A 23491-nucleotide genomic window follows, 5' to 3' on the forward strand; every position below is an offset into this window, starting at 1 on the left:
TTCTAAACGGGTCTCGATAGGTTGCTGAGAGCCTCATATGGTGCAGAGGCTGTCTTCAAGCCTGCGGTCCTCTAGTCTTGACCCCTACTGGGACTACAGGCCCGCGCCCTCATGCCCGGCGCCTCTCTGAGCTCTTGCTCCCCTTCCTAGCACCACGGCTCGACTCAGAGACTATCCAGTGCCTGTTCTCCTTGGTTGGTCTCAGCGGATCCCGTATACAAACCCCCTGCGAGGCGAGGGCGCCTTAGGACAGGCTATTTTATTGGCTTTGGCGCGTCACCTGCACAGGCTCCATCAAACCCGAGGCTGAGGAAGGCGCTGGGCTGTGTCAGAGCCGCAGACGCGACGGACGGGAAGGGGCCTGCGGTTACCTCTCCAGCAGCGAGTTCACCATCTTCTCGAAGGTCTCATCGCATCTCAGCAGCGGGCTGGTGACTCCCCACTGGAGAGACTTGCTGTACTCGTTCAGGCCGAAGTACAGCTTCTCCTCGCCGCCCGGGTCCTCCTGATCAGACACAAAGGGACGCCCGTGAGGACGGGCAGCGGGCCTCGCCTTCAGGAGGGTTGGGAAGGAGCGGTTATTGCTGGAGGATTAGACGATTTTTTGTGCTTTGCTATGTAAACTAACACCAACTCTGCGAAACTATGGCTGAGGCCCTAGCTGAAGCTTCTCGTCCTGTCGGGGGACTTCGGGTGTGATGACGGAGGCAGGTGGACCAGGTCACGCGGCCTCGGCCCCGCTCTGTCCCTGATGGAAGGAAGCCTCGGTGTTCTGACAGCTCCTCTGAAAAACAGCCCGACAGCGGTAACGCAGGCAAGCATCCTTTTACAAAGTGGGATACCGACTTTTTTTTTTTTTTTTAAAGCATCCTTTTACAAGCATCCTTTTAAAAGTGGGATACCGACTTTGCCCTCTGCAAAGGAAAGCAGAGTCCTGCTACTGATGACTCAGGCCGCTATGCAAACTACTGATGACGTAGGCCGCTATGCAAACGAGCGACTATTTTGGATGTGACACAGGAGGCCCTGGGGCCGGAGATGTGCGACAGGCTGTTTGTCCTTAAACTAAGAAGCCCCAGGATACTGGGTAGGTTTTTTGACATCATAGATCTGGTTTTTTTTTTTTTTTAATTGGGGGGAATCCTCTTTTCTACATTAAGGTTTTCAGTCATATTTTCTTAGTCATGTCACCTGCTCATTTTAGTCTCACTTTTATTTGTTATGTATTGATATTTTCCTTGAAACATTCTCCAAATTTTTATTTATTTATTTATTGGTACTGGAGGCTGAACCCAGGAACATTCTACCTCTAAGCTACACCCCCAGTCTCTTTCTTTTCTTTCTCTCTTTTCCTCTCTCTCTCTCTCTCTCTCTCTCTCTCTCTCTCTCTCTCTCTCCCTCCCCCTCTCTTTTTCTTTGTGGTACTAGGGATGGAACCCAGGAGATTCTACCTCCAAGCTACACCCCTGGCCATATTTTTTATTCTTTATTTTGAAACAAGGTCTCACTAAGTTGCGAAGGGCCTAAGTAGCTGAGGCTGGCCACTATCCTGCCATCCTCCTGTCTAAGCCTCCCAAATACTGGGATTACAGATATGCACCATTATGCCCAGCTTCCAGCCCTATTTTTTTTTTTTTTTGGTGGTATTGGGGGTGAGACCCAGAGGCTTTCTACCTCTGGACTATACTCCCAGACCTATTTTATATTTTATTTGGAAACATGGTCTCACTAAGTTGCTGAGAGCCTCACTAAGTAGCTGAGACTGGCTTCGAACCTGTGCGATCCTCCTGTCTCAGCCTCCCAAGCGCTGGGATTACAAGCGTGCGCCACCACGCCCGGCTCCAGCTCTTTTTATAAAGGAGATATGGCAACCTTGTCATAGCTAGGTATGCTTGCACATGCTTGTAATCCCAGTATTTGGAAGGTTGAGATATGAGGATCAAAGATTTGCGGCCAGCCTCAGCAATTTAGTGAAGCTCTCAGTGACTTAGTGAGACCCTATTTCCAAACAAAAAATAAAATAGGTCTGGCAGTGTAGCCTGAAGGTCCAATGCCCCTGGGTTCCATCACTAGTACCACAAAAGAAGAAGAAGAAGAAGAAGAAGAAGAAGAAGAAGAAGAAGAAGAAGAAGAAGAAGAAGAAGAATAGTAGTAGTAATAATGTAGTTGGGCATGGAGGCACACACCTGTAATCCCAGGTTCAAGCCCAACCTTAGCAATATAGCAAGATCTTGTTTCAAAACAAATAATAAAAAAGACTGGGGTTAGCTCAGAGGCAGAATGCCCCTGGGTTCAATCCCCAGGAAAGAAAGAAAGAAAGAAAGAAAGAAAGAAAGAAAGAAAGAAAGAAAGAAAACAGGAAGCATAATAATGTAACAGCAATCACAGGAAGAAAAAGCAAGGAGAAGAAAAGGATTGGGCCAGAGATAAATCCAGCACTTCCACAGTGCCGGCCGGAAGTTTACACACTTTATTAGAAATGGGCTACAAGTTTGGCTCTGAGCTTTTTAGTAGCCCATCTAGAGAGACAAGCAATCTTGTGATCTATAGGGTCTACAAGGTAAGAAATAAAGCACTATTTAGCTTTTAATTTGTTGAGGCTGCTTGCTGGACAGGGCCTCAGGTGAGGAGGAGGCAGGCTTCCCCAAGGGCCAGGGGGCGCTCTTGCAGCCTCTGCGGCCCTTCCCTTCTGGTGCAGCCTGCTCTGCCCAGCTGGGACAGGGGGGGTTTCGTCTGCACTCCTCCCTGCTCTGGGCTGCAGGCCGTCGCTAGGCACAGCCTGATCTTCTGTGTACTTGGTTTCTTATTCCTTCTCATTCTTGGCCCATGTCTTTAGGGAAAGATCAACTCCTACTAGTGCTGCTTCTTTCCCAACGTAGCATTCTAGCTCGCCAGGCAGGATGTGTCCACCTGCTCTCACTTTTCTTTCTTCTAAGCAAAATTATAGAGCAAGTTTTTAGATGACGGCTTGTGGTCAGTTGAAGGCAGGATGGGTTTGGAGAACTAGAGCTATAAAAAAATCTGAATCCGAAGGGACTAGTGTCCTCAGGATGTTACATTCTCATCACAGTGAACCGGCACTGGCTGCAGTACAGTGCGGTGCCCTGTGACATCACAGCACCCTGACAGAGTGGACGGCATCCTTTGAAACAGAGGATGTGGCCAGTGTGGTGGCTCACCGTGTCACCCCGGTACTTGGGAGGCTGAAACAGTTGGGTCGCGTCTCTGGCCAGCCTCAGAAATTTAGTGAGGCCCTCCCTAACTTAGTGAGAACCTGTTCCAGAAGATAAAATAAGGCTGAGGATGTAGCTCAGAGGTAGAATGCCCCTGGGTTCAATCCAAGGTACCACAAGAGTAAATCAAACACAGTATATGAAACTCAGGATGATTTTACTATAAAGATGTGTTCTAAGTATCATAAGCCATGGGACTTACTGAATCAGTGTTTCTTTGGGGGAAAATGTCCCTTCTCGTAAAAACAAAAGAATCAAAGCTCCCCCTCCCACAGCGCCACGCTCTCTGTGCCCCTGCCTGGGCTCTCCCTGGCCATCCTGCCATCCTGCGCTCCCAAGCGCTGTCCCTAGAGGTCCCCGGGGACTGCTGGGGCCCCGGGCAGTGGCTCTTACTCACTAGTCTTATTCTACTTTGGGTAACAGTGACTGGTATATTCCATTTCTTCTCTAACCATCCGTTCTCTGTGCATTCTGTGAAAGACCCTACACACATCCGCGAGTGCTCAATAACGTTTTTGTAGATTGAGCTGCTTTGCTTTTTCCAACTTTTTCTCCCTAGGACGCTGGCTCCAGTACGACCAAAGAGGGGAATCCTCAGGAGCTTCTCCCCGTGTGCTGGAATCTTGGTTCGTCTCATGCAGTGCAGATCATTTTCTTTGTGTTGATCTCGACTCTATACAGACAACTTTTTATTTTCATTTTTTTGTGGCACTGGGGATCGAACCCTGGGGCATGCTACCTCTGAGTTATACCCCAGCTCTTTTTATTTTTATCAGGTCTCACTAAGTTGCCAAGGGCCTCGCTAAGTTGCTGAGGCTGGCTGTGAACCTTTGACCCTCCTATCTCAACCTCCCAAGTACTGGGATTATAGGTGTGTATCACCATGCCCAGCTAGAATGACTTTTATTTTGTTTGTGGTACTAGGGATTTAACCCAGAGGAATCCTACCTTCCAGCTACAGCCCCAGCTCGATTTTATTTCTAATTTGAAAACAGGGTCTCGCTAGGTTGATAAGAGTCTCATTTCTTGCTGAGGCTGTCCTCCAACCTGTGATCTCCTGTCACAGCCTCCCACATACTGAGATAGCGGGCGTGCTCCACCGCGCCCAGCACCTGTGATGACTTCTTCTTCTTCTTCTTCTTCTTCTTCTTCTTCTCCTTCTCCTTCTCCTTCTCCTTCTCCTTTTTATTTTGGTAGTACTGGGGTTCCTGGAAGCCCTTCTACCTCCGGGCTACACTCCCAGACCTATTTTTACATTTTTATTTGGAAACAGGGTCTCCCAAGCCAGCGCGGCTGGCTTCGAACCTGCGCGATCCTCCTGTCTCTGCCTCCCAAGCGCAGGGATTACAAGCGTGCGCCAAAAAAAAAAAAAGTTAAAAAGTCTATGATGACTTTTTAAACCTTTAATTATTAATATTATTTTTTGCAGTACTGGGGATGGAACCCAGGGGCATTCTACGAGCAACACCCTGAAGCCTAATTTTAACTATTTTGAAACAGGGTTCCACTGAGTTGCGAAAGGCCTCACTAAGTCGCTGAGGCTGTCCTCGAACCACAGTCCTCCTGTCTCAGCCTCCCAAATGCCGGGATTACAAGTGTGTGCCACCACGCCTGGCTAAACCTTTAGTTATTTTGAACAATCCCTGAAGTCATATCTTTAATCCGTAAGTACTTCGCTAGATATCTCTAGGCTAACAATTTTTTCTTTTTTTCTTTCTTTCTTTCTTTTTTATTTTTTGGTGGTACTGGGGTTCCTGGAAAACCTTCTACCTCTGGGCTACACTCCCAGACCTATTTTATATTTTTATTTGGAAAGGGTCTCTTAAGCCAGCGAGGCTGGCTTCGAACCTGCGCGATTCTCCTGTCTCTGCCTCCCAAGCGCGAGGATTACAAGCGTGCGCCACAACGCCCGGCTTAGAATAACGCTTTTTAAAAAAATATGATCATGATACAATTAGTAGTGAAAATTAATCATAGAAATGTCTTTTCAGAAAAATCAGTTTAAAGCCTGTGTGTTTTATTATGTCTCCCCCTCTTTCTATCTAAAATGCATGTGTAAAGCCAGGTGTGGTGGCTCACGCTTGTAATCCCAGTACTGGGGAGGCTGAGACAGGACAATTGAAGGTTTGTAGCCAGCCTCAGCTACTCAGTGAGGCCCTCCTCAACTTAGTGAGACCCTGCTTCAAAATAAAGCATAAAAAATAGTGCTGGGGATGTAGCTCAGAGGTAGAATGCCCCTGGGTTCAATCTCCAGTACTGCAAAAAAAAGAAAGGATATGCCTAGATTTATACAATGTTAATATGACTTCCTTTTTCCCCTGGTATTGGGAGTGGAACCCAGGGGTATTCTACCTCTGAGCTATACCCTTAGTCCTATTTTATTTCTTATTTTGAAATAGTGTGTCACTAAGTTGCCGAGGCTGGCTTTGAACCTGCAATCCTCCTGTTTCATCCTCCAAGTACTGAGATTACTTCTGTTGATACATTCATTGCTTTCACTGAGTTCAGAAGACTCTGAGAACTGACTGAGAGGAAGAACCCAATTGCCGGGAGGTAAAGGAGTAATTAACAGTGATCGAGATCAGCCAGTCACACTTGGAAAAGAAGACAACACAATTTCCAAGTCTCAGAGAGAAATTAATCATTTAAAGGCAAAAATGGAGCCTGTGCTTGGGAGGTGGAGACAGGAGGATTGTGCAGGTTCGAAGCCAGTAGCTCTGGCTTAAGAGACCCTATAAAAAATAGGTCTGGGAGTGTGGCCCGAAGGTAGAAGGGCTTCCAGGAACCCCAGTACCACCAAAAAAAAAAAAAAAAAAAAAAAAAAAAGGCAAAAATGTAATTCGGGATACTGACGATGCTCTCAAAGAACTTTACATAGAGAATCTATGCTGGATGGATAATTTTGTACCTTGCTGATACCTAAAAATGACCCACTTGAGCCGGGCATGGTGCATGCCTGTCATCCTAATACTCGGGAGTCTGGGATGGAGGATCACAGGTTTGAAGCCAGCCTCAGCTACTTGGCAAGGCCCTATTTCAAAGTAAAAAATAACAAGGGTTAGGGGTTTAGATCAGAGGTAGAATGCCCCTGAATTTAATCTCTAGTACCATCCCCCTAAAAAAAAACCCACCTAATTAAAAAAAAAGGTTTTTTTGGTAACTATGTATTGAACTCAGGGGTATTTTACCTCCCAGAAACATCCTTAGCCTTATTTATTTATTTATTTATTTATTTATTTATTTATTTTGTGGGTCTGAGGATGGAACCCAGGGGCATTCGACATCCGAGCTTCACACCCTGCCATATTTTTTTCTTTTTTTTTCTTTTGAAACTGGGTCTCACTTAGTTGCAGAGGACCTCACTAAGTAGCTGAGGCTGTCTGCAAACCACGATCTTCCGGTCTCAGCCTCCCGAATGCTGGGATTACAAGTGTGCGCCACCACACCTGGCTAGCCCTTTTTATTTTTTAGTTTTATTTTTTTGTGGTACTAAGGGTGAAACCCAGGGGCTTTCTACCTCTAGGCTATACTCCCAGACCTATTAATTTTATTTGGAAACAGGGTCTAAGTTGCTGAGAGCCTTACTAAGTAGCTGAGGCTGGCTTTGAACCTGTGTGATCTTCCTGTCTCAGCCTCCCAAAAGTGGGGATTACAACCATGCATCACCATCCCTGGCTACCTTTATTTTAAATTTTGAAACAGAGTCTCACTAAATTGCTGAGGCTGGCTGTGAACCTGCGATCCTTCTGTCAAATTTCTATAGGACCCTGTTCAGTAGTTTTAGTCTTATAATAGTTGTGAACAGCAGGGCATAGGGTCTTGTGCCTGTAATTCCAGCACTGTGGAGACTGAGGCAGGAAGATCATTACAACTTATGAGTTTGAGACCAACCTAGGCAACATAGTGTGACCACACCACCACCATTCAAAAAAATGGTGATCATATGGAAGTCTTGTTTTTTGTTTTTTTGTTTTTGTTTTTGTTTTTGTTTTTTTTGGTACAAAGAATGGAGCCCAGGACCATTCTACCTACAAACTCCACCCTCAGTCCTACTTTTAATTTTTTATTTGAAATAGGGTCTCACTACAGGAGGATTGCACAGGTTCAAAGCCAGCTGCGTGCACTGGCTTAGGAGACCCTGTTTCCAAATAAAAATGTAAAAATAGGTCTGGGAGTGTAGCCCGGAGGTAGAAGGGCTTCCAGGAACCCCAGTACCATCACAAAATAAATAAATAAATGAATTAAATAGGGTCTCACTAAGTTGCAGAGGGCCTCACTAAGTAGTTGAGGCTGGCTGCAAACCTGTGATCCTCCTGTATTAGCCTCCCAAGAGCTGGGATTATAAGCATATGTCACCATGCCCAGCTATATGGAAGTTTTAGAAGATGAAACATTATGTTAGAATTTTGAATTCTTGCACTATATTTTACAAACCCACGGGCACATTGGTTCCAAGTTTTTGCCCCGTGGGAACAGAGCCTGTGTACCGGAGACTCACCACGGTGTCCAGCTGTATCCAGTGGACCTCATTGCTGGAGCTGATTCGCGAGTGCTGGGTCTGGAGTGTGTACGGGAAGGAGCTGACCTGGAGCACCAGGAGGTTGAAAGCATCCAGAACTTCTCTGCAGTTAATGACTCTGTCGGCCAGTCCAGGGCTGGGCTCGCCGTGGGACAGAGAGCCCGAAACGACGCTGTCGAAACAGAGAAGGTGACATTAATACCTCCTCATTCAGCAATGTCAGTACCTGGAGGCTGGGCAGGTGGATCACAGATTTGAGGCCAGCCTTAGCAACTTAGCAAGGCCTTGTTAAAAAAATAAAATCAGCCGGGCGTGGTGGCGCACGCTTGTAATCCCCGCGCTTGGGAGGCGGAGACAGGAGGATCGCGCAGATTCGAAGCCAGCCGCGCTGGCGTAAGAGACCCTGTTTCAAAAATATAAAAATAGGTCTGGGAGTGTAGCCCGGAGGTAGAAGGGCTTCCAGGAACCCCAGTACCACAAAAAAAAAAAAAATACAATACAATAAGCTGGGCGTGGTGGCACACACTAGTAATCCCAGTATCTGGGAGGCTGAGATGGTTTGTGGCCAGCCTCAGCAACTTAGTGAGGCCATCTGCAACTTGGTGAGACCCTGCTTTAAAATAAAATGATAAAATAGGCCTGGGAGTGTATCTTTGAGGTAGAATGCCTTTGGGTTGCACCCTCAGTACCACTACCACTAAAAAAAATATAAGGCTGGGTTGTGAGTATAGCTTGGAGGTGGAATGTTGCTGGGTTCAGGTTCTAGTACCTACCCACCAACCACCCAAAAACCAAACAACCACCAACCGCCCACCAACCTCCTAATTTAACTGTCCAGGTGCAAAAGCAGACACCAACATGGATAGGATTTTGGTTCTTATTTCTCTATTTTAAAACTGGGAACAGTAGATACAATCAAAATGTGATCGGAAAAGGTTTACATTCCTCCTCACCCCTTTTCAGACAGATTTTCTCTCCTTTTAGTTTGCCTCAGACAGACTCAAAGCGTGGCTGGTCCAGGCCAGGGAGAGCTGTAGTTAAGATGAAAAGATCGCCCGAGCAGGAAGCCTCTGCAGCAACCCAGCGCCTCCAGCCCTGAGCGAGCTGCGCCCTCAGCCCCTGGGCCAGCGCCACTGTCCTTCCTGCCGTGGGGCGGAGACTGGAGGGGCTGGGGAGGGCCCCGCCTGCTGAAGCTTTCGCAGTTCTCTTCAGTTTGGATATACTGGTTGCCATGCAGACAGACAGACAGACAGACAGACAGACAGACACACACACACACACACACACACACACACACACACAGCGCGTGCTTTTCGGTACTGGGGATGGAACCCAAGGGGTCTGTTATGGTGTGTGTGTGTGTGTGTGAAGTTACTAGAGATTTACCTGGGGACTAAATCTAAGCTACATCCCCCACCCAGTTTTGATTTTTAGTTTGAAACAGGGTATTGTGAAGTTTCCAAGGCTAGTATTGAACCTGCAATCCTTCTGTCTCAGCCTCCCAAGTACTGGGATTACAGGTGTAGGCCATCACATCGGGCTTTGTTATAGTTTGATTGATTGATTGATTGATTTTACCCCCCCCATCTCTCTCTGTGTTACTTGGGATTGAACCCAGGGGTATTCTATACCCCCAGCCCAATTTTATCTTTTATTTTGTAATAGGACCTCACTGAGTTATGGAGGGCCTAAGTTCCTGAGGCTGCTCATAAACCCGTGATCTTCATGTCTCAGCCTCCCAAGTACTGGCCTGGCCTTGTTCTGATTTGTTCGAAGGGTTTCCTGTAGTCACGCTGGAGGCTTGGTCCTCAGTGGGTGACGTCCAGAGGCGGGGCTCTGGGGAAGTGTTTGGTCGGGATGGCTCTGAGCTCTGCAGATTGACTGAATCCCCTGGTGGCTGAATGGAGGGAGGTGTGGAGACTGCAGGCAGCGGCACAGTCACTGGGCCATGCCCTTGGGGACTGTCTCTTGTCCCCAGTGTCTGTCTATCTCTGCTTTCTGGCTGCCCACTGTGGACTGAGGCCTCTGAAGCCATGAGCCAAATGTATCTTTGCTCCTTTAAAGTGGTTTTTCTTAGGTATTTTTCACAGTGATAAAAAGCCTATTAATCCAGGTGCATGACTGAGCAACGTTCCCAGCCCTTTTTACTTTTTTTTTTTTTTTGGTGGTGGTACTGGGGGTGGAACCCAGAGGCTTTCTACTTCCAGGCTATGCTCCCAGACCCATTTTATATTTTATTTGGAAACAGGGTCTCACTAAGTTGCTGAGAGCCTCACTAAGTAGCTGAGGCTGGCTTTGAACCTGTGTGATCCTCCTGTCTCAGCCTCCCAAGCGCGGGGATTACAAGTGTGTGCCACCACTCCTGGCACCCTTTTTACTTTGAGAGAAGGTCCCTCTAAGTTGCCCAGGCTGGCCTAGAGCTTGTGATCCTTCTGCCTTGGTCTCCTGAGTAGCAAGGATTAAAAGTGTGCATCGCTGTGCCTGGGCACAAATGCATATTTTTAAATTAAAGAAATAATCTTGGCCAGGCGTGGTGGCACAAGCTTGTAATCCCAGTACTTGGGAGGTTGAGATGGGAGGATTGCAGGTTTATAGACAGCCTCAGCTACTTAGTGAGGCTCTCTGCAACTTAGTGAGATCCCGTTTCAAAATAAAGAATAAAAAATAGGGCTGGGGATATAGCTTGGAGAAAGAATCCCCCTGGGTTCATTTCCCAGTTCTGCAAAAAAAAGAAAAAAATATATATATATGAGAAAAAATCAGCTGATTAATTAATTATTTCTGCTCATAGAACATTAGCAGTGACTGAACAGATGTATGCAAAATTTCTCTTTCTTTCTCCTGAATCTAACAAGTTATGTAAGGTCTTACTTATGCCTACATATGGCTCTAGACATTCAATTATAGCACATCACATAATATAACACATTCTGGCTTTTGAACAAAAGTTTTTGCAATTCTGAGATTTCTGCTACAGACCCCAAACCTTCCAGATTCCTAACTTCAGTGTCTCCTGGAGAAAAGAAAATTTATAAATGCTCAGTGGTGCCCCCGATTTTTTCCTCTTATATGGTGAGGACAAGCCACAATATGTTATCCCTGATGGCTCTTTGGGCTCTTCCTTTTTTGAACAATTTGCCTTTTTAGGTGCCTATGAGCAAAGACACCTCCCGCCAAATAACTGATTTGCTCTGGGAGCAAAACTGGCCCAATCTCTGCAGACGTGCTGCTCAGTAATAAATCACCCGAGAAACGCGGTGATCTCTGCTTTAAATCAGGAAATGGGGCTTTAAATCAGGAAATGGGGGTTTTAGTTTATTGTATTATACTTTTTCAAAATACTTTCTAATGATATCCTGGATTTCTCTACTGTCTGTGGTGATGTCTCCCTTTTAATTTTTGATTTTAATAATTTGGGTTGATTCTTTGTTTTGGTTAGATTGGCTAAGGGTTTGTCAATCTTGCTAACCTTTTCAAAGAACCAACTTTTTGTTTTGTTGATCTGTTTTGTGTGTGTGTGTGTGTGTGTGTGTGTGTGTGTGTGTGTATCCCCTCTATTTTATTAATCTTTGCTGTAATTTTTTTTTGTGTGTGTGTGTGTGTGGTATTGGGGTTCCTGGAAACCCTTCTACCTCCGGGCTACACTCCCAGATCTATTTTATATTTTTATTTGGAAACAGGGTCTTTTAAGCCAGCAAGGCTGGCTTTGAAACTGCGGGGTCCTCCTGTCTCCCCTTCCCAAGGGCGGGGATTACAAGCGTGCTCCACCATGCTCTAATTTTAATGATCTGCCTTCTACTGGCTTTGGGATTAGATTTACAAGTCCTTGAGGTGTGTCTTTAGCCTATTTTTTTTCTTTGCAGTACTGGGGATGGAACACAGGGGCATTCCACCTCCAAGCTATACCCTCAGCCTGATATTTTTATTCTTTATTTTGAAACAGGGTCTCACTGAGTTGCAATGAGCCTCACTAAGTAGCTGAGGCTGTCTGCGAACCGTGATCCTCTGGTCTCAGCCTCCCAAGTGCTGGGATTACAAGTGTGCGCCACCACGCCCGGCTACTAAACACCTCTTTTTTGGCCCTAAGTAATTAGGGCCTCAATTTTTCAATGCATTTGCTTTTCATTTCCTGCACTCATTCTCTGATTTCATTTCTGAGGACTTTGATCATATTGAAAATCAAAGTATTGGTAGTCTCCCTTGTTGAGTTGTGGGAGTTTATTGCTTCCTCACTGTTTTTTATTCTCATGTTTTCAGTGTTCTCATGCTTTATTTCTGTTGCCTTGACATCCTCCTTCATTTTGTGTGAGAGTCCTGTGTCTGTCTGTCATCACTTTATAATAAGGTCTATGCTGGGGGTATGTATCTGTCTCTGCAAATCTGTCTCATATAATCAAACTTTTTTTTTTTTGGCAGTTCTTGGGATGGAACCAAGGGGCATTCTACCTCCAAGCTACACCCCCAGCCCTATTTCTTTTTTCAGCTTTATAACTTTTATTTGGCTTTCAGTGGTTAGTTCTCATCCACGTTGACTAACGGGAACGTAGGTGACCAAGATATAAAGTTTGTTGGGTGACTCTTCATCCTCATTCTGCTTTCTGGAAATCGCACATGAATCTGATTTCGAACGTGCCTGATTCCTTTGGCCCCGACGGCTTTGTTGAGCCTGGTATCAATGTGCACATCTGGAGTCCCCATCTCCTTCATGGCAAATTTCTGGATCTCTGTGAGTGCCCGAGGGGCACGCTTCTTGAGACCCACTCCGTGGATGCGCTTGTGAATACTGATGGTGCACTCCCGCGTCACCACCTCGTTGATGGCTGAATGGCCCTTCTTCTTCTTGCCACCCTTTTTTGCGGGAGCCATTTTGCCGGGCCCAAGTTGGAGAGGAAGAGCACAAGGTATTGTGGGCCCCAGCCCTATTTTTTATTCTTAATTTTTAAACATGGTCTCACTGAGTTGCAAAGAGCCTAAGTAACTGAGGCTGTCTTTCAACTGCGATCCTCCAGTCTTAGCCTCCCAAATGCTGGGACTACAAGCTTGCACCACCACACCTGGCTTAATCAAACGTTTGAGTTTGTTCCCCAGAGCCTCTTTAACTAGATATAGTTATTAGTGCAGGCACACAGGAGTCTCTGATTGGTTGCAGGTTACCAGGTTCTCCAGGCCCAAACTCTATAAGGCAAGAAACTATGATGTTCTTTTCAGAGCCTGTGGCCTGCTGGTTGGGATTTAAAGCCCCACAGACACCACTGTTGCTCTGCTGATTCAAACCCATGAATCTCTGCAGAGCACTGACCTCTGGCTTCTGTGGCCACTGGGCCTAAGCTCAGCAGGGCCAGCACTTGCTATGTTCTAAGCTTGTGGCCTGGCTCCATGAGCTTTGATAGCCCTGGGACACCACCGCTGATCTGCTGGTTAGATCAAGGGGACACTGTCAGTGTCTGCTGGGAGAGTGTTGAGTTCCTAGCCTAGAGCTGTATCACGTGAACCCCGGCTGGCCCCCGGACTCCCTGCTTTCAGGGTCCACGCTCTGGCAGGGAGAGACTGCACTGTTCTGAGCCTTGGCCTGCATAGCTCAGTTCTAGTTCCAGGGACACCACTCCTGCTCAGGGCAGCTAAGGTCACATGAGACCTTGCTGGCCTTGGTACCTGCAGTGCCCAAACACAGCCGGGCCAGAGTTACAGCTTTCCGAGCCTGCAGTTCGATTGGCTGAGTTATTTCAAACAGACAGCATAGCTGGTGGTCCTGTGGTGATGGCCAAAGACCCTGCAGGGGCGCAGCAAACTGCCGACTCGAGTTCCCTCTCACCAGTGTCCCTAGATGCCGTCTGCTGATTCAGGGTTCTGTTGAATCAAGAGTGTAGCCCCCAGCCTTGCTTCCACAGGAGTGATTTGCAAACTCACAGACCCCGCAGGCTGTTCTTTGCCATGCAAGGCCCCGTGGCCACGCAGCGCAGGCTCCTGCTCGGATGGTTTGCTGACACATAGCCTTGACCAGCACCTCTCAGGTCCCTGCAGGGAGGGCTGAGTTCAGCTGCAGCGGCAGGATTTCATTGCGCAGTCTGGCCGGGTCATCTGGGGGATTGGGTTTTGAGGTGTTCAAGCTGAGAGAGACGAGAGTGACTGCTATTGTTGATAGTTTCCTCAGTCCCTGGTTTGACAGGGTCCTGCTCCTTCCTTGCTGGAGTTGGTCTCTGGGAGCCGCCAGTCCCAGCAGCCACCAGCCCCAGGCCGGCTCACCGCGCTGGCGCCATCTCCACACTCTGCTCAGCCGGTGAGATCTTTTTATCCTCTGCTCTCCGCGCTGCGTCCAGTTCCCACGTGTGTCCTACTGCCGTTCTTGGGTTGAATTCTGGCTGCTCTTCTTCCAGTGCCAAGAAGCAGTCTCCCCAGTCTTTTTGGTTGAGTTCTGAGTCTCAAAGAGCTTGAAGCAAGCTGTTTCCATCTATTCTGCCATCGTGTGTGTGTGTGTGTGTGTGTGTGTGTGTGTGTGTGTGTCTGTGTGTGTAGTATGGGGGATGGAACCCAGGGACAGTCTACCTCCAAGCTACCCCTCCAGCACAATTTTATCTTTTATTTTGAAACAGAATCTTACTAAGTTGTTAAGAGCCTCACTAGATTGCTGAGTTTAGCTCCAAACCAGCGATCCTCCTGTCTCAGCCTCCCAAGTACTGGGATTACAAGGTGTGCCACCATGCCCAGCTCTATCCCATCATCTTTAATCTCCCTCATAGAAGGGAGATCTTAGTTTACAGGAATCTTTCAGATTTTAGCCATTTTAATTCATATCATCTTTAGTTAACAGAAATTTCCCAGGATCTTAAACTTTGTTTCAAAACTCCCCTTGCCCTAGGAATAAACCAATCCCTGCAGGAATTATACTTTAAACTGTTTCCTTGCCAAACTGTGTTTCAGAATTCCTACCTGGATCACAGTTCATGGACAGCCTCGGCTACTTAGTGAGGCCCTCTGTAACTCAGTGAGACCTGGTTTCAAAAATAAAGAATAAAAAATAGGGCAGGGGGTGTAGCTCGGAGATTGAATGCCCCTGGGTTCCATCCCCAGACCCACAAAAAAAAAAAAAAAAAAAAAAAAGAAACTGGCCAATCCCACCTGCGATCCTCCAGGCTCAGCCTCTCAAGTGCTGGGATTACAGGCATGTGTCACCACACCCAGCTAAAACAGCATTCCTTTCTTTCTCCCTCCCTCCCTCCCTTTCTTTCTTTCTTTCTTTCTTTCTTTCTTCCTTTCTTTCTTCCTTCCTTCCTTCCTTCCTTCCTTCCTTCCTTCCTTCCTTTCTTTCTTTTTGTTTTTGTTATTTCTGTGGTACTAGGAGTAAAACCAAGGGGCTTTTCTACTTTCGGGCTATACTCCCAGACCTATTTTATACTTTATTTGGAAACAGGGTCTTACTCAGTAGCTGAGGCTGGCTTCAAACCTATGCGATCCTCCTGTCTCCGCCTCCCAAGTGCGGGGATTACAAGCGTGCGCCACCACGCCCGGCTTCTATAACAGCATTTCTAACAGGAATTTTGAAATTCCTCCACAGCATATTTAAAATAAAATCAACATTAAATCAGGAAGAGGAGGTGAGGGGAGCAAGGAAGAATGAGAAATGGGTCACCGGTGAGAAGATGTCAGATGTTAGCGTCCCTGGGCCTCCACACCGCTGCCTTGAACGACTCCTTATGCCACAGGTACTGCTCGAGGGGAGATGCTGTATTTGCTCACACACACAGACGCAATCACCTGGTTAGTTCCACGTGGGAGTTGTCGTGGACCAGCACGAACAGAGTGTACGGGTTCTGCTTCACCCTCCTCATGAAAACCTCGAACTTGCTCTGGATCTCATTGTCCAGCCGAACGACGTATTTCTCTGCCCTCTGGTGAGCCGTCCCGTTGTCCTCCAGACCCAGGTCCACAAGGACGCCTGCCAGCGAGAACGGAGAGTCTGTGGTGAATTCACGTCGAGTCACCCTCCGCGCCAGTCTGGGATGGAGCTGTATTTCTATTTTCTGTATTTCTATCTTTCTAATAAACCTTAAATCTTAAAAAAAAAAAAAAAGAACGGAGAGTCTGTATTTCTAGGTCGTTTCACACACACACACACACACTCACACACGCATACACACAAGAGTTAAGCAGGAACTAGGGAGATACTGGTTAAATAATATATACATATATGGTACTACTTCTGAGATATAACCCCTGGCCCTTTATTATCTATCCACCTATCTTACTTATTATCTATCTACCTATCTTATCTATCTACCTATCTTATCTACCTATATATTGGGGGGCACTGGGAATTGACCCTATGGGCATTCTACCTCCAGCCTAGGTCCCCGACTCCTTATTTTTTTTGTTTTAGAACAGAATCTTGGCTACGTCACTCGACTGTCCTCAAACCTGCAATTCTCCCGTCTCAGCCTCCCAAGAACTGCTTACAGGCATGTGCCACCACACCCAACTAGAACACTATATTTCAGTGAGAAAAGAATAATATGTTCAGGAGGCCTATTGTATAGCATGGTAATTACAGTAAATAGCAAGGTATTATATACCTAAAAATTACTAAGTAAATTTTAATGTACTTAAGACAAAAGAATAAGTATGTGATATTATGATGTTAATTAGTTCAATTTCTCTATTGGACAATGTATATACCTATATCACAACATCATGTTGTATCAAATAAATAATATTTTGTTATCAAGCATTATATTGGTTGTCGTGTGTGTGTGTGTGTGTGTGTGTGTGTGTGTGTGTGCGCGCGTGCGTGTAGGTATTGGGATTTGAATTCAGAAGCATTCATCTTCTGAGGTACAACACTAACCCTTTATTTTGATTTTTTTTTGTAGTACTAGGAGCTGATTCCAGGGGCATTCTACCTGTGAGCTACACCCCCAACCCTATTTTAAGTTTTTCTTTGGAAACGGTCTCACTAAGTTGCTGAGGCTGTCCTCAAATTCATGATCATCCTGTCTCAGCCTCCCAAGTACTGGGATTTCAGGCCTGCCTCCCCACGCCCGGGGACATTGTATAAATCGAGGCTGCTCTGTCTCAGGGCACCACCTGGACCTGTCTGAGGAACTCCTTGTGATTAGACTCAGGCTAGACATTTGGGGCAGTCAGACCTGCAGTGACACCACGCTCTACCCTTTGTACCCGTCAGCTGGACCCGTAACTGGACATGCTCAGGTCTGATTACTTGGTTCGTAGTTTCCTGTCAGGTCTTTCTAGTGTCATACCTCCCCCCGTTGTGTTTGTTTGTTGGTTGGTAGGTGAGGGGTGGAAGCCAGGGCCTCACCATGCGCTAGGCAGCGCCCTACCATGGAGCTCCCTACCTAGCCCCTCTTTGTAATAATTTTTAACACTTCCAAAGTTTATTATCCACATAGTTAGAGCTGTGAGGCATTAGCAAAAAGCTCTGTTTACATTTACAGAGCTGGTCTCCTTCCCTGCGTCTTCCTCCCTGGTGTTCCCTAAGTCTGCAAAGCAGTAATCAGATGAGGACAGCTTTACTGGTCACATAGATCTAGCTTTAAGAAACAAAGCACCTTCCAAATTCAGTGTGTGCCAGCAATTAGCTTCCCAGAGCTTCACTCACCCCTCCCTTTAATGCTCAGAGCCTCCCGCATGGTAAAGACAACTCAACCCCGTTTGAAACTGGCCCGCATGCCGCGTAGCAGATCGCAAGGCTGTGATGCCAGCTCCAGTAGTACTCTTCTCCTTTGCGACCACCAAGACCAAGGTTCGGATCTGACGGGAAAGGGAACTAGAGGGTCCCTCTTGTAATTTTAAAGGCATGAGATGATACTGAGCGACTGTATAAGTATTTGTTCTCCGATAGTGTTTTACCCAGTGGCTCTAGTATCCACCGAAGATCCTTGTAGGAATCAATAATCACGTTGGCACTACAAACAGAGATTTTTTTTTCTATTTTTACGGTACTGGGGATGGAACCCAGGGGCATTCTATCTCCAAGCTACGCCCCCAGCCCTATTTTATTATTATTATTATTTTTTTTTGAGGCACTGGGGATGGAATCCAGGGGCATTCTACCTCTTAGCTACACCCCCAGCCCTATTTTTATTCTTTATTTTGAAACAGGGTCTCACTGAGTTGCAAAGGGCCTCACTAAGTAGCTGAGGCTGTCCTCAAAAGAAAAAAGAAAAAAAAGAGGTTACTAATGGGTGTTAATCTGACCCTTGGGAGGTGATGGCCCGTCAAATAGGTCCCTGTGGAAATAACCAGCTCTAAAGGCCCGTTGGGACAGCCAGGGTCTGAGCAGCCAGACTGGAGCCATTTGAAGTCTTTTTGCTTTGCTGAAAGGTCACTACACCCAGATGTGTCTAAGGAAAATGAGCGTTAACCTATATTCTTTATGGGATCAGAAAAACAACAATATCATGTCCTTCAGGGCCCATCCGGGGGCCATGGGCACACACAGTCACCACACAATGCCTGCGCACAGAGGGGGCCGAGGAGGGGCCGCTGCGGACGTCATGAGGAGTAGAGTCCTGAGAGCGGAGGCTGAGGCTGCGGAGCGGAGGCTGAGGGCAGCGCGAGGCCCAGCGCGCATTTCAGGGCCGCATCACGCTGCCTGTTTATCTGCACAGAACAGTTTCTTCTGGCTTGTGCGTTTGTAGCCCTTGACTTTTTTTTTAAACAAAGAATTTTATTTCTACATTTTTTATTCCTGATTTTTATTTCTTGCTCTTCAAGCCTGAAGAAGGAAACTTAATTTTAGCAGTTCATCTTCTCTGTGAATTGAACTGATTTCTTCAAAGATTTGGTGCGCGAAACAAAAATAAAAGAAACCCAACAACCAAAACTAATGCTTAAAAGCATATAAAAATCAGGTTAGAGGTAGAGCACTTGCCTAGCATATGGGAGGTGCCGGGCTTGGCGCCCAGCACAAGAAAAAAATAAGGATTAAGAAAATATTAAATTGTTAACATGAGTTTTTTTTAAAATCACTTATTTTATTTAATTTTGTTTTGTCTTTTTGGCTCTGGGGAATCGAACCCAGGGCATTACAAACCAGCTCTATTTATTTATTTTGTGGTGCTAGGGATTGAACCCAGGGGCATTCTACTTCTGAACTACACCCCAGCCCTATTTTATTTTTTTATTTTGAAATAGGGTCTCACTAAGTTGCTAAGGGTCTAGCTGGGTTGCTGAGGCTGGCCTTGAACCTGCAATTCTCCAGTCTCAGTCTCTGAAGTACTGAGATTATAGGCATGCTCCACTACAACACTGCTATGCTGAGTTTTAGAGTATTATTATTATTATTATTATTATTATTATTATTCCAGGGATTGAACCCAGGGGCATTCTACCTCCAAGTTATACCCCCATCCCTGTTTTACTCCTTATTTTGAAATAGTGGCTCACTAAGCAGCCGAGGCTGTCTGCAAACCCCGATCCTCCTGTCTCAGCCTCCCAAGTACTGGGATTACAGACTGCGCCACCACGCCCGGCTAAAGTATTACTTAAACATGGGCATTCCTTTACTGTTGCCATCTCTTCTCAGGAAATAAATAACTTGGGAAGTGAAATCGTTGGCTAAAGCCCTGTGCACCGCTCTCAGGGCCCATGGATTTATAGCCCCTTGCGTCCTGCGGTGGTTCCCTTCTGTCCTCCCACCCGGAGGGACTGTTTTAATTCGGATTTGCTGAGGCTTCGAGAGGTGACACTCCAGTGCCTCTTGCTCGGGTCGCAGTGCAGCGCTTGCCCCCCAAGGAGAACAGCGTCCGGGTCGCGCGCCGTGTACAGCTCCAGAGCCCACGCCCCACACCCTCAGCCAAGTGCTCACAGACGGCAGCCTCCACTCTGGGCTGAAGGGATTCCGGGACATGTTTTTGTATGTGTGTATGTGGTGCTGGGGATGAAACCTAGGGGTACTTAACTCCTGAGCTGTGCTCCAGCCCCTTTTATTTTGAAACAGGGTCTCACTAAGTTGGAAATCGGCCTCTGGTTCCTGCCCACTGGGGATCTGCAACAGCTGAGCTGCCCTTGGGCCTGTGACCCCCCGGTCCCCGCTTCTCCTGGGCTGGGATGACAGGTGCGCTCACAGCTCCAGCTTGGTGAACCGGGGCGTTCTGCCCAGAGCTACACCTACACCCCAGCCCCCAATCCTTTTTAAAATTGGTTTTGTTCAGAACAGGATCTCTCTAGGCTGCTGAGCATTTGTCTTTCTTTTTTTCTTTTCTTTTCTTTTTTTTTTTTTTTGTGTGGTGCTGGGGATGGAACCCAGGGGCATTCTGAGCTTTACCCCAGTCCTATTTTTCAGACTTAAAAAAAATATTTTAAGGCCGAGCATGGTGGCGCACACTTGTAATCCCCACACTTGGGAGGCAGAGACAGGAGGATTGCGCAGGTTCGAAGCCAGCCGCGCTGGCCTAAGAGACCCTGTTTCAAAAAAAATAAATAAATAAAAAAATAAATAAATAAATAAAAAGTATAAAATAGGTCTGGGAGTGTAGCCCGGAGGTAGAAGGGCTTCCAGGAACCCCAGTACCACCAAAAAAAAAAAAAAAAATTATTTGGAAACAGGGTCTCACTAAGTAGCTGAGGCTGGCTTCAAACCTGAGCCATCCTCCTGTCTCAGCCTCCTAAGCGCTGGGATTCCAAGTGTGGCCACCACGCCCGCCCGGCTAGCATATGTCTTCCTGACTGAAGAGAAAGGTCATGCAGAGATACAGACTGTGACCCTAGAGGGCCTCGGGTGTGCTGAGGTGGCAGCGAGGAGGGGTGTCAGGAAAGCCAAAGCAAATCTTTGAAATGCACGCTTGCAATCCCAGCATTCAGGGGGCTGAGACCTGAGGATCACGGTTCGCGGCCAGCCTCAGCTACTGAGAGAGGCCCTTCACATCTCAGTGAGACGCTGTTTCAAAAATAAAGAATAAAAAAAATAGGACAGGCCGGGGGTGGTAGCGCGCTTGTAATCCCAGCGCTTGGGAGGCTGAGTCGGGAGGATCACACAGGTTCGCATCCAGCCTCAGCTACTGAGTGAGGCTCTCAGCAACTTAGTGAGACCCTGTTTCTAAATAAAGTATAAAATAGGTCTGAGAGTATAGCCCGGAGGTAGAAAAGCCCCTGGGTTCCATCCCTAGTTAAAAAAAAAAAAAAAATAGGGCAGGGGGTGTGGCTTAGAGCTAGAATGCACCTGGGCTCTATGCCCCGCTATCCCCAGTACCGCAAAAAAAAAAAAAAAAAAAAAAAAAAAAAAAGGAAAGAAAGGAAAGAAAAGTAAAGCTGGAAAGGTCCTGGAAGTCAAAGGAAACCACAGAGTTTAAAGGGAGGAGGCCTAAGCCGCCAGGAAGTTCAGCGGGAAAGGCCATGTCACTGGCCCCGGGTGGGGCAGGAGCAGGAGGGCGGGGCGGTTTGGTGTTGGATGGTGACTTACTGATGTAATGAGCCCTGGGGAGAAAACAGCTGATGGTGACAGGGAGGAAAGAGAAAAGAGCGAGTGAGGGCCAGGGTGGAGGTGCCGGCCAAACAGGAGAGAGAGAGAGGACGTGAAGAGAACCCTGTGTCCATGGCTGGGTTTCAAGATTTGGAGCCATGGTATTTTGTTTTGCTGCCGGTACTGAAGCCATTCTACCTCTGAGCTACACCCCCAGCCCTTTTAATTTTTCTTTTATTTTGAGACAAAGTCTCACTAGGTTGCTGAGAGTCCCACTACTTGCCGAGGCTGTCCTTGAACCTGCGATCCTCCTGAGTACTGGGATTACAGGCATGTGCCACCACGTCCAGCTAAGAAAATGTATTTTAGAGAGTGGGTGTGCCTCCCTCGGTCTCCTCTTCTCCCCAGTCACTGCCGCTCCCTCGGGTCCCTCTGACGGAGCAGCCGCCCGCGTGCCAGGCATTCAGACGACCCACCGGCGTCCTCACACAAACACATCTCTCTGGCTTTGTTACGACCGTGTTTGTACTCAAGTACCAAGTTTGTCCCATTCCCCGAAGCAGGAAAATCTTCCCCAGACCTGCCTCCACTTGTGGGGCCTTGCTCCTACACCACTGAAAAGCAGGGGGTTAGAATACAGTCACCAATAACTTCTTTATTAATCCCACCCACCTTGATTTCAAAGTGGCTTACATATTATTATTATTATTGTTGTTGTTGTTGTTGTTATTATTATTATTATAATACTGGGATTGAATCCCTAGTATTCTACCTCTGACCTACACCCTGAGCTCTACTTTATGTTTTTATTTTGAAGCAGGGTCTTGCTAAGTTGCCGCGACTGCCCTCGAACCCGCAATCCTCCTGCCTCAACCTCCCAAATACTGGGACGAGATGTGGGCCACCATGCCCAGCTGGAAGTGGCTTGTATTTGATTACACCAGTACCCTGGGGCTCTAAGTAGCAGGAAATGGCGTTTCCTGAATGAGAAGAATTATGCTACAACTTCAGATTAAACAAACAAACAACAACAACAACAAAAATAGCTGGTGGTGGCACGTGCCTGTAATCCCAGTGCTGAGATGGAGGAAGGAGGACTGCAGGTGGGAGGAGCTCAGCAAGTACCGAGACTGTGTCATAACGAAAAGTGAAAAGGGCCGGGGTGGAGCTCGGAGGCAGGATGCCCCTGAGTTCAATCCCCAGTGCCGCGCACACACACACACGCGCACACACACACACACACACGCACACACACACACACACACACACACACACACACGGTACTAAGACAAAAATAATTTCAACAGTTCCTGTAGTATATGTAGATATCTACATATATAATATATATGTCTACATGTGTATAAATGTGTATACCTATATATACATATATATTTTTTGTGGTACTGGGGATGGAACCCAGGGGCATTCTACTTCCGAGCTACACCCCCAGCCCCATTTTTTATTCTTCCTTTCTTTTTGTTTATTTTTTGCGGGTCCGAGGATGGAACCCAGGGGCACTTGAGCTCCAAGTTGCACCCCTTGCCCTATTGTTTTATTCTTTATTTTGAAACACTAATTTGCAGAGGACCTCACTAAGTAGCTGAGGCTGTCCGTGAACCGTGATCCTCCCGTCTCAGCCTCCTGAAAGCTGGGATTACAAGCGTGCGCCACCACGCCCGGCTCTGTTCTTTATTTTGAAACATGGTCTCACTGAGTTGCAGAGGGCCTCGCTAAGTAGCTGAGGCTGTCCTCGAACCGTGATCCTCCGGTCTCAGCCTCCCGAATGCTGGGATGACAAGTGTGCGCCACCGTGCCTGGGTTTCCTGTAGTATATATTAACTGCTCCCCCTGTACTGATTACACCAGTAGTTACAAGTGTATTTTGGGCAAGCACCCATTTCTTTCTTTCTTTTTTGCTTACAGATTCCTTCGGTAACATTTTCTCCTCCCTTCTCTCGCCTCCTTCCTTTCCCTTCTTCCTAATGAAGGACGGGCTCTCACCTTGGCACTGATCTGCAAGGACGGAATGTTTCTATTTTCGCTGCTGCCGGCCTCTCAGCCACACGGGGCTGCTGAGGACACGGCCTTGCTGCTTGTCCCCCGCTTCCCTGCCTGCGCTTTCCCAGGCTGGCTGCTGGGTGTTTCCTTAGGCAAGGAGGCAAAGGGAGCCGGGAAGGAGCAAGCATGGACAATACCTCTCCCTCTGCCCCTTTCTTCCTCCCTCCAGGCCGGGAGAAGCACTACGTGAGTCACCAGGGTAGCTCTCAGGGAACTCCCTCTGAGGCCGCAGGCCAGCCGGGCTCTCTCCAGTTGAGGAAGCTG

General features: G+C 47.2%; 1 protein-coding gene across 1 annotated transcript in view; it reads right to left on the reverse strand.

Moving 5' to 3' along the window:
- Positions 1–23491, reverse strand: part of GREB1L (GREB1 like retinoic acid receptor coactivator) — a gene marked incomplete at both ends in the record, with an annotated part of 118033 nt that overhangs the window by 38754 nt on the left and 55788 nt on the right. Inside the window, 3 exons of the mRNA XM_080714718.1 lie at positions 372–505; positions 7732–7924; positions 15505–15685. Coding sequence (XP_080570844.1) covers positions 372–505; positions 7732–7924; positions 15505–15685 — 508 coding nt within the window. The remainder of the gene's footprint in view (positions 1–371; positions 506–7731; positions 7925–15504; positions 15686–23491) is intronic.

The sequence above is a fragment of the Muscardinus avellanarius genome (genome assembly GCF_963383645.1).
Source record: "Muscardinus avellanarius genome assembly, chromosome: 17".
NCBI lineage: Eukaryota > Metazoa > Chordata > Mammalia > Rodentia > Gliridae > Muscardinus > Muscardinus avellanarius.